A 17,325-nucleotide genomic window follows, 5' to 3' on the forward strand; every position below is an offset into this window, starting at 1 on the left:
AGTAATGAAAACATTTTTATGTGTAAAATACACTCCATTTAGATTACTATGTAGTAATACTGTTTGTTTTTAACATTTTTTTATCATTTTTATTTAACTTGAAAAATGACCAATGCAGTTTAATAGTAAAAATTGATAGTTAAGGCAGTAAAGTGATCATGCTACAGTATATTCCTGCCTGTAAACGTGTTTGTTAGTTTAGAAACAGAAATTAATTAATTGCCATGGAATCATTTCTTAACCCTGTCTTCCCAGGCGCATGATGTACTATATATATTGAGGTTCATGATAGTTAGTTTGTTAAAGCATATTGACTGCCTTGGGTAGACTTTTTTTTTTTTTACATAATGTAAGGTGAACACATTATTTCATGGTAGAGCAGTAGCTTAACACACTGCTCTGCTGCTGCTTGAATCTGTTCAATTCCCAGCCTAGTCACTGTCTATGTATTGCTTGTATATTTCCTCTGGGTGTGATGGCTTTTGTCTCTTTATTATGGTACATTTACATTTATATTTATTTGCTTCACAGATGCTTTTATCCAAAGCCACTTACAAAAGAGGTCAACATAATCATTTAACATCAGTCTAGGATGTTGCTTGGAAACAAGTGTTACAGGACAAGGTTACAAAATTGATCATCTGAAGTGAAGCACTCCAAACAAAATGCCAGCGAGTTACAATTCCTATATCATAGAATCCTACTAAAGTCAATATCAGTTAAACAGAAATTCACCCAACAAGAGAGTCTGCAAGCACTCTTTTATTATGCAGTTCATTCCACATGCTGGGAGCTACACATGAGATTGAGGCCACACAGAAGTGACATCAGCAGACACCATTCGTCAGCAGACCTGAGTGGACAAGAAGGAGCATAGGACCTCATAAATGTCTCCACCTATATATATACAGTAGGTGCTGACAAATTGACTACTCTGTCAGAAAGCAGCAAGGATTTGAGTATAATATGTGCTGCTACAGGGAGCCAATGTAGTGATCAAAAAAGAGGAATGGCATGCCAGAAATTGTTAAACCCCAGACATGCTGCTGCACTTTTTAAGCATTTTATTGAGTTTATTAAAAGTAACATTCCATACAAGGAAGTCAAATTTTACACATCAAATCAGCCCCCACCCATGAGAAAGACAGCTAGGCTAACAGAGTAAAACTTTAAAATTAGGAAAAATAAGTAAATAAATATATAAATAAAATAAATAAGGAAAGAGAATCCACTTCCTTAATTTAAGTCAGTCAGTCAGTCATTATCCAACTCACTATATCCTAACACAGGGTCACAGGGGTCTGCTGGAGCCAATCCCAGCCAGCACAGGGCGTAAGGCAGGAACAAACCCCGGGTGCTTTTTCTAAAATGTTATCGATTAGATCCTGCAAGGTTTTAAAAAGTTTTACACAGATCCTCTAAGTGAGAATTAGATTTTTTTCCAGTTTCAAATAATATATAACATCAGTTAGTGGATTAGGATTCTTCCACTTCAGCAAGATAAGTATACATGCTAGTAGTGAAGTAAAGGCAATTACAGTTTGTCCTTCTCCACTTTAAGCCCATCTGGAAGTACACCAAACACAGCTGTTAGTGTATTAGGAGGGATTGTGATGCCAAGGCTGTCTGAAAGGCATTGAAAGATTTTGGTCCAAAATTATGTTAATTTAGGGTAAGCCTAAAACATGTGGCCAAATGAAGCAGGAGCTCAATTGCAACGTTTGCAGGTTTGATCTTGCCCTGGAAACATTTTGGACAAATTTAAACTAGACAGATGTGCTCGACAGATGATTTTAAGTTGAATAATTGTATGCTTTGCGTATATAGTGCTTGAGTGAATTCATATGCATCACTGCCTTCTGCTCCTTTTCTGAAATGTTGAGTGAGGGATGCTTTTCCTAATGTACTCTGGGATCTTTGAAAATGTTTTTGTATATTACAGAAATGCTGTCTGAGCACTCAAGACTGATCAATATTTTTTCCAGAATAGAAATAGGTGGGAGGTAAGGAAAACTGGGCAGGTTTTGTTTAGCAAAGTTTCTCATTTGGAGGAATGTATTGCTGAAAAGTTAAATTTGAATTGTAATTGTTTGTAGGATGCAAAGATGTTGTCTATGTACAGATATTTTAAGTGATTTAATCCTGAATGTTTTCCAAACATTAAAAACTATGTATGTTTGAGATGGTGGAAAAATTTGGTTATTGTCCAGAGGTGCCGCAGATAAAAGCTTCTCTATCTTAAAATACTTCCTACATTGATTCCATATTCTGAGTGAATGCATAATTGGGTTGTTAGTATATTGGTGATTACTTGTACTTATTGGGGTACAAAGTAAGGAATATAAAGAAGCGCTGCAGGATTTTATTTTTTTGCCGACCAAGCCTGTGTATGTTCATCTATTTGTGTCAATGTCCAGGTTTGTATAGTTTGTGTATTTGCTGCCCAGTAATAAAATTGAAAGTTAGGTAGAGCCATGCCACCTTCTGCCTTAGGTCTTTGTAGGGTCCAAATAAATGAGGTTATGGTTGAATCTAATTTCTTAAAATATTTATTGATGTATATTGAAATGCTTTGAAATAGAAAAAGAAGCTTAGGAAGGATATTTATCTTGACAGTGTTAATTCTTCCAGCTAAAGTGAGATAAAGGGTAGACCATCTATGCAAGTCTTGCTTGAGTTTTTCCGTGGAGACAGCAAAAGTTTGTTGCTAAAGAGCTTTATGTTTAAATCGTGATGTTTACCCCTAGGTATTTAAACTGATCTGTGATGATAAAAGAGAAGGTGTCCAATCTAACATTGTGTGCTTAAGGGCTCACTTTTATTCAAATTAATTTTGACACTATAAATCTTTTGAAATTCTCTTAGTGCTGTTAGGACTGCAGGCACAGTATTTTGTGGATCTTATATATACAGTACCATATCATCTGCATATAGTGAAATTTTCTGTTCAAGTCCAATACCGTTTATCTCATAAGCATTTCAAAAGTGAACTGCCAGTGGCTCAATGGCGATTGCAAAAAGCAGTGGTGACAAGGGGCATCCTTGCCTACTACCATGTTCTAGTTTAAAGTACTCTGAATTAATGTTGTTAATACATACTGAAGCTTCTGGACTGGTATACAGTAGATTGATGTATTCACATATGTTCGGGCCATACCCAAATTTCTCCAGGGTAGTAAAGACATACTTTCATTCAACCATATCAAATGCTTTTTCTGTATCCAATGATGATATCATCTCTGGGGTGTTGGACTTTATAGGTGAATATATTACATTAAACAGGTGTCGAAGATTGAAAGCCTTTAATAAATCCAGTTTGGTCATGTGATATTACCGAAGGAAACAGTTTCTCAATCCTTCTAGCTAGGACTTCAGAGAGAATCTTAACATCATTATTCAGAAGTGAGTGAAATTGGTTTGTATGATGCACATTGTAGTAAGTCCTTATTTTGCTTAGGAAAGATGGTAATTAATGCTTGGTGAAAGGTTTTGAGGTAGAATTTTATTGTCTCTGGCTTCTGTATATGTTGCTAATAAAAGGGGAGCTAACTTAATTGAGAATTATTTATACAATTCGGCAGGGTAGCCATCAGGGCCTGCTGCTTTACCACTCTGAAGTGAGTTTGTAGCATCTAGTAATTCTGGGAGTGCCAGAGGTTTATTCAGTTCCTCTGCACTGAGGGTATGTAGTTGTGATATCTGTAATGCATCCAGAAACACATTAGGTTGTCTCTTGTCTTCTTTAAATTGAGTAGAATATAAGGACTTATAGTACTCTCTAAATGTGTGCATTATATTTTTATTGTCAACTAGGGGGTTTTGCCCCCAGCTCGCTTCACTCACCCACCCCCTCCTATCCACAAACCCCCGGCGTGCTACACTCCAGTCACTTCGCGTCTCTGCCACTTGCGTTATCAAGGGGGGAGGGTCGGGGGGCTGAACGCACGCTGAGGAGATGCGGTCTGATCAGCTGCTGTCTTTCTGCTGCTGCTACCGAGCTGCATGTTCTGATTGGTGCGCTGTGTGTCGATCATTTAAAAGCCTGTACAGCAGCTGTCGTTTTGTCTCACTGCTTTTTCTTACATGATGTTAAAGTGTCTCTCGCGGGACATTAAATTGTCTTCCAAGAAGATCACATATCGTCTCCTTCCAAGTTTTTTTTTTATTTTTATGGTCAATATTTTTGTCTCCATCTGTGTTGGTAATTGCTGGGATTGCATTGCGACCTTCCTGCTTGTGGATTTGTTGAGCTAATATCTTATTAGCCTTCTCTCTTTGTTCATAGTAATGATGTCTTGATTTAAAAATGAGTTGATTTTTTTCTTTATTTGTGAAGTGGTGGAGTTCTGTACGCAGAGCCTGTCTTTTCCTATAAAGTGCCTCATTTGGGCACCTGCCACATTCTTGATCTATTCTGGTAATTTCACTGATTTGCTTTGATACCTTCTTGGTTTCTGACTTATTTTTGTGGGAAAGATATTAAATAATCTGTCCTCTTAAGAAAGCCTTCAAAGTTTCCCAGAGTATTCCTGCAGAAACCCCTGAGGACAAGTTTGTCTGTTAAAAAAAATTGATTTGCTTGGATATAAATTCTGTACAGTTCTTGTCTGCTAATAAAAGTGGGTTAAGATGCCAGTTGCAAGATGAGTATGTGGGGCATAGTAATTTAAGCTCCATGATCAAAGGGGCTTGGTTGGAGATAACAATAATGTCGTACTTACAAGATTTAATCATAGGCAAGAAATTGTTATCTATAAAGAAATAATCAATTCTTGAGTAACCGTGATGCACTGGTGAGTAGAAGGAATATGCTCTTGAATTTAGGTTTAGAAATTTCCAGGGGTCTGATAAGTTGTGATCAGTTACAAACTGTGTAATTGTTTTTGCAGTGTTTGATGTCATCACCCCTGTGGCAGGTGACCTATCCAGGTCTGGATTTAAAACACACAGTCACCAGCATTATAATTTTGTTAATGTTTCATATTAGGAATGGACGCAAATACATTGTGGATGAAGTTCCTATCATCCACATTGGGTGCATAGATATTTATCAAAATAACTTTACTGTTAAATAAATTACCCATGACAATCACATATGTCCCTTCAGGATCAGATATTACATCTGATACTACAAATGAGATTGTTCTATGTATAAGAATTCCCACACCTCTAGTTTTCTTTGTAAAGCTGGAATGGAATATTTGGCCAGTCCAGTCTCCATGCAGTCGAAACTGATCCTTGTTTAATAAGTGGGTCTCCTGTAAAAATACTATTTTAGCATTTAAACCTGTTATGTTTCAGAATACATTCTTTCTTTTTAATTCGTGATTGAGACCTTATAATTGTAAGAGACAACGTAACAATAGGCTTCATGGCAATATCTCCTGTAAAAACTGGAAAATAAGGTCAAAGCTGTCTTATGTAATAATTTACTATCTTAAATTAAGACAACAAAATGTCAACAAAAGTTCAGAAGCAATGTCTCCACACATGTAACACATGTCAGTGCTCTGTCCAGCAGGCAGTTGCAGTAGTTGAAATGTGAAAAGATCAATGCCATGGTCAGTGAAGGATTACTGGTCAGCACTCTGCCATGTCTGAAGTGGCCAGTAATGACTGAGTGTAGATGTGTTTATGAGTGTGCTTTGCAATGGACTTGGCACTTTTTTCAAGGTTGGGCTCTGCTTTGTGTGGGCTACTACTATACTTAGTCATTGCAGCATGAGTTTCTGGGCAGAGTGATATGAACAAATGCAGCACATGACCTCAGATTGATTCTGTTATAAAAGAACGCAGTATGTTCAACACAGTGTCTGAACGTAAACCATTTATCGAAATAACTTTGCTAAAGACTAGCACTCAACCAGCATTAAACAAGAAAACTTCCATGGCAAGAAAGTCTGGTTTTAAAAGTTTCCTTTTACAGTTTTCATTCTGATTTAGGCCTAATAATGTCAAGAAAAACAAATTATATGTACTGAGCCTGCGAACGTCTCCACTTAATCTGTCTCTAACAAAATATTTTGTTGCCTACTTCACCAAAGCCAGTTAGCCAGCAGTCTATGGTAATTCTAAATTATCTCATTTGATTTAATATGTTCTTTATTTTTTCCCAATTAATTTCTGCTAGGTTAACATAATCTTTAAGGGCCATTTGTATAAAATCTTATTTTTTTAAATTAATTTTTAATATGTTGTCTATCAGTCTTTATTTTCTGTCTGGCATTGAGACATTTGTATTTTTCCAAGCTGATTAGCTTTCGGATTTCAAAATTCTTTTTTTTTTGTTCTGCGTGAATTCTTTTTTATTATCATGATACCTTTTTTATTAATGCCAGTTAGAGTGACTTTAAACCCAGGATTGACTGGACCACTGGTCATTATGGTAATGGTAATACCATAATGGTCATAATGGTAAAGGTTACAATAAATGTTACATGTTCATTCCCATGTAAAGTGTCTGAAATTGTAAAGCAAACATGGTGAAAATAAACCAAAATTCCTCATCACATGAGAATTATTAGCAATATGCTGCTTTGGTAAAGTGCACAGAGAATTTTAATGCCCCATATCTTGCTCTGCAGATCCCAAAAAATGTGAAATTACATGAACTCATATCTGCGGGGAAATTATTATCAATGTGCCTGTTTAAATTAGTACTTTTCATGGTTAAAGTGGATTATATTATCCAGGGACCTGGACTTAAATAAAAAAAATACTTATCTTGTTTCTTCAAATTATGAAGTGTGCATGTAAATTGTAAGTTATTCAGTCATTTTTAATTGTGATGAAGTCCTTGCTGTTTTATTATTTTGAATAATAACAGTTACTGCAAAATGTACAATTTTTAGAAACTATGCATTGTTTTACAGTATCAGAAATTATTTGCTAATTCCAGTACAAAACACTGATTATTCTTCGGGCAGCAAAATGTCAAATCATATTACCGAGTCAGTGCTGAAGAGGCTAAGGACATAACCTTCTAACAGACCCTCAAATAAGAGTCACTCAGCCAAGCATATACAGTGCCAATGTGCAGACTATCTTAGTGAGAAATTGGTCAGTTCACAAATAACCAGCCTAACAATCCACATCTGTCAACATTGTGCTACTTATTTTTTAAATAATTGTTAGCCAAGTGCTGTCTTCCAGACACTATTAGAGTTAATTATTTACTTGGGAGTTTTATTTGCTATTTTTACTGATTATGGTCATTCTTATAAATCCTATTTTTTTCTGCCACCCCCACCTGTGTTATATTTCTTATATTAATCTCGGTGTACCTCAATTTCTGTATTCTTGATTGTTCTTCAGAATTTTAATAATTAGCTACAGTGATGTTGGTATTTCCTTTTGCTTACTTGGAAAACAGTTTGTGCTTTATGTCTACTGTATATACTGTATAAGAAAGCCTGACATATTCAATTATTGTTCCTTCTAATGTCAAACAGATTTGTTATTAATATTAAAGTATCTACTTGCTATCCATTAATTTCTTTGTTAGATTCTGGTGATCCTGCTCAGGGTAATAATAATAAATAATTTTTTTTTTTTAAAGGAACTTTTTAAAGACACTCTAGGTCTCAAAAAAATAAAATAAAACCAACAAGCACAACAACACCAATAAAATCAAAGATGATAAAACAAGTTATGAGCTTCCCAATACTCTGTATGTACTGTATTGAGAAATAGTGTACCATCCTAAAGAAATGAGTTTTAACAGCAGGGCTGGGCATGCAACATACCCCTCAAACATCATACGGCTTAAAAAATTTTTCTTTCATTTGATGTCAGAGACTGCTAGACGGTTATAGGAAATGAGTGGGCAATACCAGCTCTTAGAGCCACCAGTTTATTTACAGTAATTTTTCCACAAAATGAAATGGCACACCTGCTTATTTTTGATCAAAAAAATTACCAAATTACATTTTCATTGTTTTTTTTTTTCTTTTCAATTACATCACCTTTATCATTATAGATACTTTTTAAATGGGAAAACATGGGGGTCGGTGGCAGGACTGACACTCCAGCCACCATTTAAAAAAACAAAAAAAACCTAACACTGTTCCAGCTTGGTGCTAAGGTGCTGCACTCGGGTCCCAATTACAAGTGGTTTGTCATATGGTGGGTGCGGCAACACGCTATCAGCGCATTCTCCCAACTAACCAACCAAGCCAAACATTTTTCTGAGGCAGTTAGGTGACACCCGTGTACATACTAGAGGCCTTTCTTCCCACAGCCTGCATCTTCCAAAATAATAAACTCCAAAAGTTTAATTTCCTATCAGACTATACCCAACAGAATGACGTAAGGCAAACATACAGTTTTTACAGATTTATTCCATCCTTAGGTGAAAACAGTAAATTTTGCCAAGAACAAAAAACAAATTAGAAAACTGAACAAAATGTTTTTTAAATGATTTTTAATTATTTAAAACTTTATTTTAATCAGTGCCTTTCAAAGGTACTTTACATGTATAAAAATAAATAAATTGATGTTAGGAAGGAAATAATTGTGCCAGAGGGGGAACAATTTTTGCATAAAGCACACATTTTAAATTAGAACTGCTTAGAAGTCACAATATAATGTAATATTTTAAGAAAAGAAGAAAGCACATTAAGTGTCACTAGATTTGGTATGGACTTTATTAAAGTTCACTACTCAGGACTTCGGGCAGTAGTCTTTTCAGGAATCCAGTTTCTTTTTCTTTGAATTTCTATTTGGAAAATAAAATCCATTTATTCATTTCATTGCTAAAGTCAGTTGGGAATGATCAAGAATGAAAAAGTAAAAGACAGACTTACATACCAGCACTCTGTCAAACTGAGGCCAATTTAGAGTTAGCTGATAATCTATCACCTATAGTTTTAGTATAAAGTACTAAAATAAACTTCCCAGATAAAATGTACATATAGTTAAGGACAAGGTTCAAAATCCACAAAGTTATTAACTAAGTCAAGAATTGAAACAAATTGCCTGAAACTGGGGCTGCAATACAAACCATCATGCCATCCAAATATAACACATTTGAAATAAAAAAAAACGTTTTGCTATTGTTTTTATTATATATTTTTCCTCTAGTTACCTATCAGATATCAGTACTTCTAACTGGTAGCTAATGGCTCAACTCCTTAATGAAAGACCCTGCTGCTTACCGTCAGAGGTGCTCCCAAGCCTTCAGCTATTACAGGTAGACCATATAATCCTGTTCAGCAAACAAGGCCATCAGTAACTCACCACACTGTGGTTTCTAGTCTTTATTATATTGTTCTTCATAAATTTTTTTGGTGCTCAGCTGTTTTGAAGTGGACCTGGAAAAGTATAATGCAAGAAGAGCACCATATATAGTATTAGGAAAACAACATTTTGTGAATGAAAGAGAAAAAAACAAATATGAAAAAATTGTGTTTGGAATAACTTATTACTGTAATAAAGTGGTCCTAAAGTAATACAACTGAAATAGAAATTCTAAAAATGTATAAAATCTGTGAATACACAAAGAAGAATGTTATCAAACATGTACTAGATAAAGTGAGACAGTTACAAAATATTACCACTTATTTTGGAGAGGTTTTCAGTTATGATGATGCAGATCATAAGGGAGCAGATTAGAAAAGGGCTAAACTGAAATCTAGCCTAGCATGTCAATTTTAATTGTAAATCAGAATAAGGAAAAGAGCATTTGAAATATTTCATACAAGAAAGCCATGTTTTATATGCAGCCTTTCACAGTAAATGTCATTGCAAGTTAAGCAATCTCTCTACAGCTGGAGATGAGGCTGCATACTGCACTTAACTCTTTCAGGACAACAAAGCAAGTCCTTGATGGTGAATGACCTTGTGCTTTACATTCCAGTAGTGGATTAGCAACAACTTACAATATGTTTAATGAATGTTATTGTGTCTGACTGTATTCTTCTTTAGTGTACAGTATGTGTGTGTTTTTGTATATGTACAGTATATAATTTAATTTCTGAGCCTGTTATGAGCTCTTTCATTCATTTATGTCTGTTTTTGTTAAAAAGCTATTCACAATATCCGTTAAGGAAACTACCTGCTAATGCTACATTTCCACAAGCCATACTCATGGAATTCATGGTATTTTTTTTATATTTTATGTTTGTTAGTATAAAAATGCATCCAATTCATTTTCATAATAGCTACATTTCATGCAATCCTGCTGCCTTTCTTGAATTTTTTTTCTCATTGATATTTTTTTTTCTGGTATTTTTTTTTGTTTTGTTTTCGTTCTTACTTACTCCACATTAGACCCCTGTTGAAGCACATTCTACTAATCAAGTTTTATTGCTCAGTGTTTTCCTTTTAAAATCAAAGCAGCAATTCTATCAACAATGAAAATGAACTAGTGCTAAATAAATGGTTGAGGTTTTTACCCAGGACTTTGCATTTGTATATTTTTTCTACAAGTGTATTTGCATTGTTAATTATCCAAATGACTGAACAAGTTTCTTCTTTGTGCAGTTTTAGATTCAGTGATGAGTAAGATTCACAAAATTTTCCATTTGTACATGAAAAGAAAAAAAATTATATTGTTGGTATCTTATAGTTACTTTCTAACAAGAGTCACTGTATTACCTAGTTTTGTTCTAAATAGAGTGCACGCTAAAATAATTAGTATATTTGAGATTTGACATTCATTCTTGCCTGTTGTTGTTTTCACTCCCTTTGAGTGAATGCTTTACTTTATCTGACATGTTGACACTACAGTTTATTCTACTGTACTGCAAATGTTTAGGGGAAACCATTTGTTGCATTATCTCAAGTATGCTTATGAGATTGTCTGATATCACTTCGTTAAATTTGGTAGCACATGAGCAACTTTCAATATAGTAGTCAAAATAAAATGTGATAAATGTTCTGGTTTTACAAATTTTACATGTTTTCACTTTACAGATAAATTCTGGTACTGTCGTCTCTCACCAAATCACAAGGTCCTGCACTATGGAGACTTGGAGGAAAGCCCCCAGGGTGAAGTACCACACGAGACTCTGCAAGAAAAATGTGAGTAACAGTTTATCTGTTTTAGTCAGCTGCTGCACTATCAAAAGCAATATGTGAATTAAATAATTCAGTTCTTGCAATTTTGATACTGTTCCATTATTAAAAGTGATGAACTGTAGGCCTAAGGTTTAATGATTTTGTATGCCTTTGTTTAATTAATGCCATACTATTGAGGGTTTGGTGCTGTTGGCCTCATTAGCTCCTTGTATAAACCTTTACAAAAGAATACTGGCTTGACTTCATAGTATCACTGTGTAAACGTAATGGCGACTTTATCCCAGCTGTTACTCCTCTCCCTTATTATTTCTGTAGCCCTAGGTGTAGACTCCTGACTATTGCTTTTCATAGCTATGAAAGCATGGCATATTACCTTTCCTATGCATCCTCACTGAAAACAGTCTTTAATACTCAGCATTAAATGAACAGGTAGGCCGAGTTTACACCACATCAGATTTAAGGCTTAAGACATGCAACTTTATCATTTTAATATTGCACCAAAATAGAGCATTTGTTAAAAGCAAATTCTTGTAATTTTCTTAACCAAGTTCTTGAATTGATACTTTGTGAATAAAGATAGATACCCGAATACTAACAACTGAAATACCGGTACCTTTATTTTCAAAATCTCTTAGTTCATTATTTGCAGTGTAACTTTTATCATAAATATTATATTTAGTAGTCTGTACAGAGCAAGATAATCACAGTTATACTGTATGATAATTTAATCTGATATTAACCCTTATAATAGACATCAGTTACATAAGGATTTAATGTTATGCTGGCTTTTAATATCAGTTTGTTGAGGCCTTAGGCAGTAAATCAATAAATTGAACGTTAGAAGAAGTAGTATTGTCACATACAGTGAAACCCTTACTTGCATGCCTTACCAATATTCACCATATACTGATAAACAAGAATGTATTCAAATATAGAGCTTCATTTTGTTAATTAGAAAATGTAAATCCGCTTACATACATTAATGTACTCTTTACTCATTATATTATGCTCCTGTTACCTAAATCATCTGGAGAAAACTTGAAGAGAAAATCCTGTATCATTTTATATGTGATGACATTAAAAAAATTCAGAGGTTAAGTGATACTGTTGCAATAGACACATAAGGCAGTATGCTTGTTTTACAAGTCATTTATTTCCAAGACAACATTATCAGACAGAAAGGCTTTGTAGAAAACATCAAGCACATTACCAGTACTTTTCAGAATGCCGTGTTTCACTATTGTCAAACAGAAAGTCAACAAGATTAACAAGACTTTAAGTGTATCTGATTTTTCATTGTAATGTTTAGGATAAATCACAATGCCATCAGCCAGTTCTTTTATAGTGTATGTGTATGCATTTGTGTATAATACATGGTGGTGCACAAAAAAGTACCCCAGAAATCACTGAGTAACCACCAATGTGACTGTCATGATGCAGCCTTCTGATGTGATAATCACCACATCAGCTTTCCATATGATCTGCTGTGTTGACGATAACCTATGGAGTACCAAAAGAAGGGTTGCTGGATTTCTGTGCATCATTCACAGGACTAGTACTATGCCAATTTTTGAGCCCTCAACACCATATTGTTTCAGAAGTCTCTCACATGTTTAAATGTGCATGGGCGCTTCCTGCAGTTTCACCAGACCACATTTGCCTCTGCTAAAACTAAAATTGGTCTCCTTGCCATAAAAGATTTACTTTATTATATTCCACCCTGTGTAAATATAGTTGCATTACTCATCCTAAAATCATAAATCCAAATGCATTCAGTTAGAAATTTATTCAACTGGTTTACACTAGTTTATACCAATAGTGGGGAACCTTGGTCCTATAGGGCCACACAAGCATATGGCACATTTTTGGTTATTGGTTAATTAATATTTTTTCTGATAATCTTTTCTCTTTAAGTGTTACTGATTTTGGAGGGCCTAGACGGATAGATGTTCCATTTTAAGACATGTAGGCACTGAAATAACAAAATACTTTCTGAAAAATACAGATAAACGTCACCTGCCACTCTCTTATCATATGCTTTTGTTGCTTCCACATAGAATTCCAGCATATTAGTGAAATTTAATCTTCCCAAATTAAATCCATGCCGGACTATTCATTTAAACACCTCTTCTTGCCATGTGATGTTCAAGCTTTTCTTTAATAATTGCTTCCATTAATTTACTTGAGAAACTGGTTATGCTTACCTTTGTATATAATTCACTACATTTGAATTATACAGTATATTTACTGTATATTTACTCCGTAACCACCTTAAGCATGAATGTTATCTGGTCCCATAGAATTATTTTATTTTAGCCTTTTTAATTTAAGCAGCATTTCTCTTTCCACAGTTTTCCAAATAATTCAGTACCTGTCTCTTATGGGATGTTATTGATTTCTACACATGTGTAAACTTCAGAAAAATACACAATTAGAGCATGTGCTCATTTATATTCTATATATTTTAAAACACTATCGTTCATAATACAATTTATCCCCTCTTAACCATTGTTTTACTGCTAAAATGCTTCAAAAAATCTCTTTGGGTAATCTTTTGCATTTTCTGCAGTATTTCTATTTTTTAACCATTATTCTGATTCACTCATGAGCCCTACGGTTAGCAATGGAGTTAGTTGTACACACTATACAGCTGTTTGTTTCATTGCAACTTCATTTTATTTACTGAGGAGTTCTCTTTAATTCTTTACCACATAAAACATTTTTAAACCTACTCCACTGATCCTCAATTGTCTTTCCATCTGACTTCAAAAATATAGATCTCTTTGCTTTTCTAAAGTATCTGCTTAACATAATACTGCCAAACTCCATGTAGGGATTGTGTGATAAGGGTGTCATGTAATGTTTTGCATAAGCTCTAAACATATTGCATTGCATTTAGAAAAGAATTTTAGCAAGTCAAGTGGTGTTCTGCTGCCAGAAATGCAAATGTTTGTTTAAAACATTGCTTGATGGTGTCTGTTTGATCTTCTTGAAATTTAAAGCTAACTACAGTGCTATATTTTATTGTCATTGTTTGAGTGAATGCTCTTTTCCATGGACTGGACTTCCAACCAGGGTTTAGCCCTTCTTGATCTCCAGTGTCAGTAGAATATCCTGTATATAATGTACGTCTTTATAAAAAAAAAAAAATCCTCATTTGAACCTATAGACTGTAACTGCAGTGGGGATAATGATAATTGTATATTTGGTGTTCTGCCAATGTAATATTTTTTGGATCAATATGATTGAAAATACTAAACATCTTTCATTTTCTTTTTCAGCATGTCAATCCTCTTAAGCAGTAAATTCATTTCCAGAGTATCTAACAACATTTTGCTGAAAATGCAGCAGCAATAAATAATTGTTAAAATGAAGATCAATTCTAATCCTTTAGACACTTGCATAAATTTATGTTTTGAGAAAGTTAAGCATTGTAAAAAATATAGACCTAAATATGATCACCGTGCCATGTGTCCTAAAATCAATTTTACACCCCAATAAAAAGTACTTACTGCCCACTTCCCCACTCTCGTCTTGGACAGTCAGACCACCTCTTATTACTCTTGCTAGCTTATAAGCAGAGACAGAAGAAGGAGGAATAGGCAAGAAAAATGGTTCAGTGATGGATGAAAGAGGCTAGGGAAAAACAGCAGTATTGATTTGATTCTACAGTATAAACCTGAGCATGGTTCTTCTTTGGGTCTGGATGGGTGTCCAACCAATGTAAACAGGCTGATTGTGTTGTATAATACAGTCACAAAATCTCAGGGCCTCACAAAAAACAAGCCTCCAAAATCTAGGCCCAGGCTTTAGATATACTGTTCAAAAATGATTTTTCATCCTAGTATTATGTAAGCTCTAACTTACACTGGCACAAAAAGGTTAAAGCCTAATATCAAAAACTCTTGTGTCAATCTGGAGGACTTGACCCTCTGGCTCGACTTATCTAGGCTAAGGGAGGTCTTCCAGCTGTACACAATGGTTGCCCCACATGTTGAAACTTTCATTTTAGGGGACAGGGAACGTAACTGACCACATTATTAATCCAAAAAACAAAACAATATTTCACACATTAAAACAAAAAGATTAATAACATAATAAACAAAATAAACTATAACAAAATATTAAAATAATGCACAAAATGAATATTAACTTTGAGCCAGGGAAAAACAACTGTGGCTTAATTAAACAGATTCATCCAAAACTATGTCAGTCATACCAGTGACTTGTCCCATGCCAAAATAAATAAAAGTGGACTTTCTCAAAGATTATAGTACATACCAGTGGTACTAACTCCCATTATAATGAAACACTGTGAGAGACTGGTCCTGGGGCACTTAAAGCAGAATATTAGAGACTTTTTATTAGAGATTTGACTTTGTCCAGTTTCCCTTACACTTCATATCATCTTGGCCCACCTGGATAATGAAAACTGTTATGCCCATCTATTGTTTATAGAGTTCAGCTCAGCATTTAACACTGTTTTGCTTTCAAAGCTACCACCAGGCTCCTAGAATTTGGGCTAAGGGTTATCCTCTGCAAATTGATTATAGACTTCCTAATTGGTTAATCCCATCAAGTGCGGACTGGCATTATCAGGTCCTTCATGCTAACCTTCAACATAGAACTCCCAAAGTTTAGTGTACAAAGCCTCCCTGCTTTACTCATTGCTAACATACAGTTTGAGTGCTTGGCTAAATCAGGGTTGCTTATCATTAGTGAAAAGTATAGCTCGAACAACTAAAAAAGAAATTTTTTAATCAAACTAAAAATTAAATTAAAAGCTGAGTGAAAGACACAAACTGAAACTGAACTTAAACTGAAATTAAAGCTGCCTACTCTGAAATAAAATTAAAATAGAAGAAAATGGAAATGTTTTCTTTTTTTTTTTTAATAAACACATTTTTGATAGCCTATTGTAACAGTCCTACCATCTTTTTTCACTACTGTAGCCAAATGAGCATAACAGTTGTTAGCTAACTAGCAAGATTGTGTTTCGTGAAAATGGACAGTCTGCAAAGAATTGGTCATAAGTGGAAAGTATTGTTTATGAGCAATCGGAGTATGACACTGACATAAATAATTGATGTAATTAATGTAGTGGTTGGGTTTGCAAAGTTGACTTAATGGGAAGGAACTGGGCCAGTAAAAAAATATACTTGAACTGCTTTTACAAAGGTGTCTGTAAATAGGTTGTGGACTGTGACATGCTGAAGAAACTCAAAGTCATCAAGGTGGTAGAAATCAAATATATTAATTAAAAAAAAGAAACTTTTCCTCTAACAGGCCAAATCCGATAAATCTTTTAGTCAGTAATCAGGCAGGAGAAAAGCTTGTCTGTCTGTGTCTATCTGTGAAGCTGAGGAGGAAGCATTCTTTACAGCAGTCTGTTACAGCATGATGAGAATGGTCAAAACACAAAAGGTGGAAGTTCATTTTATAAACTATTGAATTTAAACACAGTGTCAATCAGTGCATACTTTTTATACTCCGATTGGTTAAAAGACATGAGGTGCTTCAGTACAGAGTGCAACCAGCCTAAATAAAAGTCTTTCTCCATTATATCCTTGTTCTTTAATATCTCTTAGTTTAGATATATTACCCTTGAAATCACTGTATATGATACAACTGTCCAGTTTTATTGTTTACAGGACATCTGCTTATCTCTTAATCATACATTTGGTGTATAACATCAACCTTCTCCTGGTAAATCCTTGTCTTTGTTGTTCACTTGACCGTTATCTGGTTTCCTGATATGCTTGATCAGGTTTTTGACATTTATTAACCCTTTTATACTTCAAAGTTGGATGCTATATGTTAATAGGGAAATTATATCAAAGCACTTTATCCTAAATTTAAGTATGTGACTCCTAGGTCTAATTTTGCTTCCACACTAAACAAGGTAAAACAGCAGCTTCCATTGGCCGACAAACTTTTCCTTTATGTCTGCATCTCTACTTTTAATTCAGGTCTGCATTCAGTTGATCAAGAGTGTGTTGGAACAGCTGCTTGCTAAATCAGGAAAGTGTAACTGGTTGTGTGAATTACTTTCCTTCATAATGTACTGTCAAGTTGTTGATCTGAAGCTTAAATGAAAACAGTCTTTTCCTTGAGAACAGACACTGTTTCATCGCAATTGCGACATACTTTGTTAATCGCTCATAAAATAACTTTACATAGTAGGAGCAAAAAGTGGATGACGGTGTCTTTTATGGGCATATCTAAGAGTTTCTGAAAGTATAGCATGAATTTCTTAATCTTCTTTGAGTGGCCCTTTTTTAAGTTAAAATGAAAAATAAGCTGGAA

General features: G+C 34.5%; 1 protein-coding gene across 5 annotated transcripts in view; it reads left to right on the forward strand.

Moving 5' to 3' along the window:
- Positions 1-17,325, forward strand: part of elmo1 (engulfment and cell motility 1 (ced-12 homolog, C. elegans)) — a 530,141-nt gene that overhangs the window by 488,256 nt on the left and 24,560 nt on the right. For all 5 annotated transcript variants that reach the window (XM_039737602.1, XM_039737605.1, XM_039737604.1 and 2 more), the window contains one exon: positions 10,915-11,022. In XM_039737602.1, the coding sequence (XP_039593536.1) occupies positions 10,915-11,022 (108 nt within the window). The remainder of the gene's footprint in view (positions 1-10,914; positions 11,023-17,325) is intronic.

This window comes from Polypterus senegalus, chromosome 15 (genome assembly GCF_016835505.1).
Source record: "Polypterus senegalus isolate Bchr_013 chromosome 15, ASM1683550v1, whole genome shotgun sequence".
NCBI lineage: Eukaryota > Metazoa > Chordata > Cladistia > Polypteriformes > Polypteridae > Polypterus > Polypterus senegalus.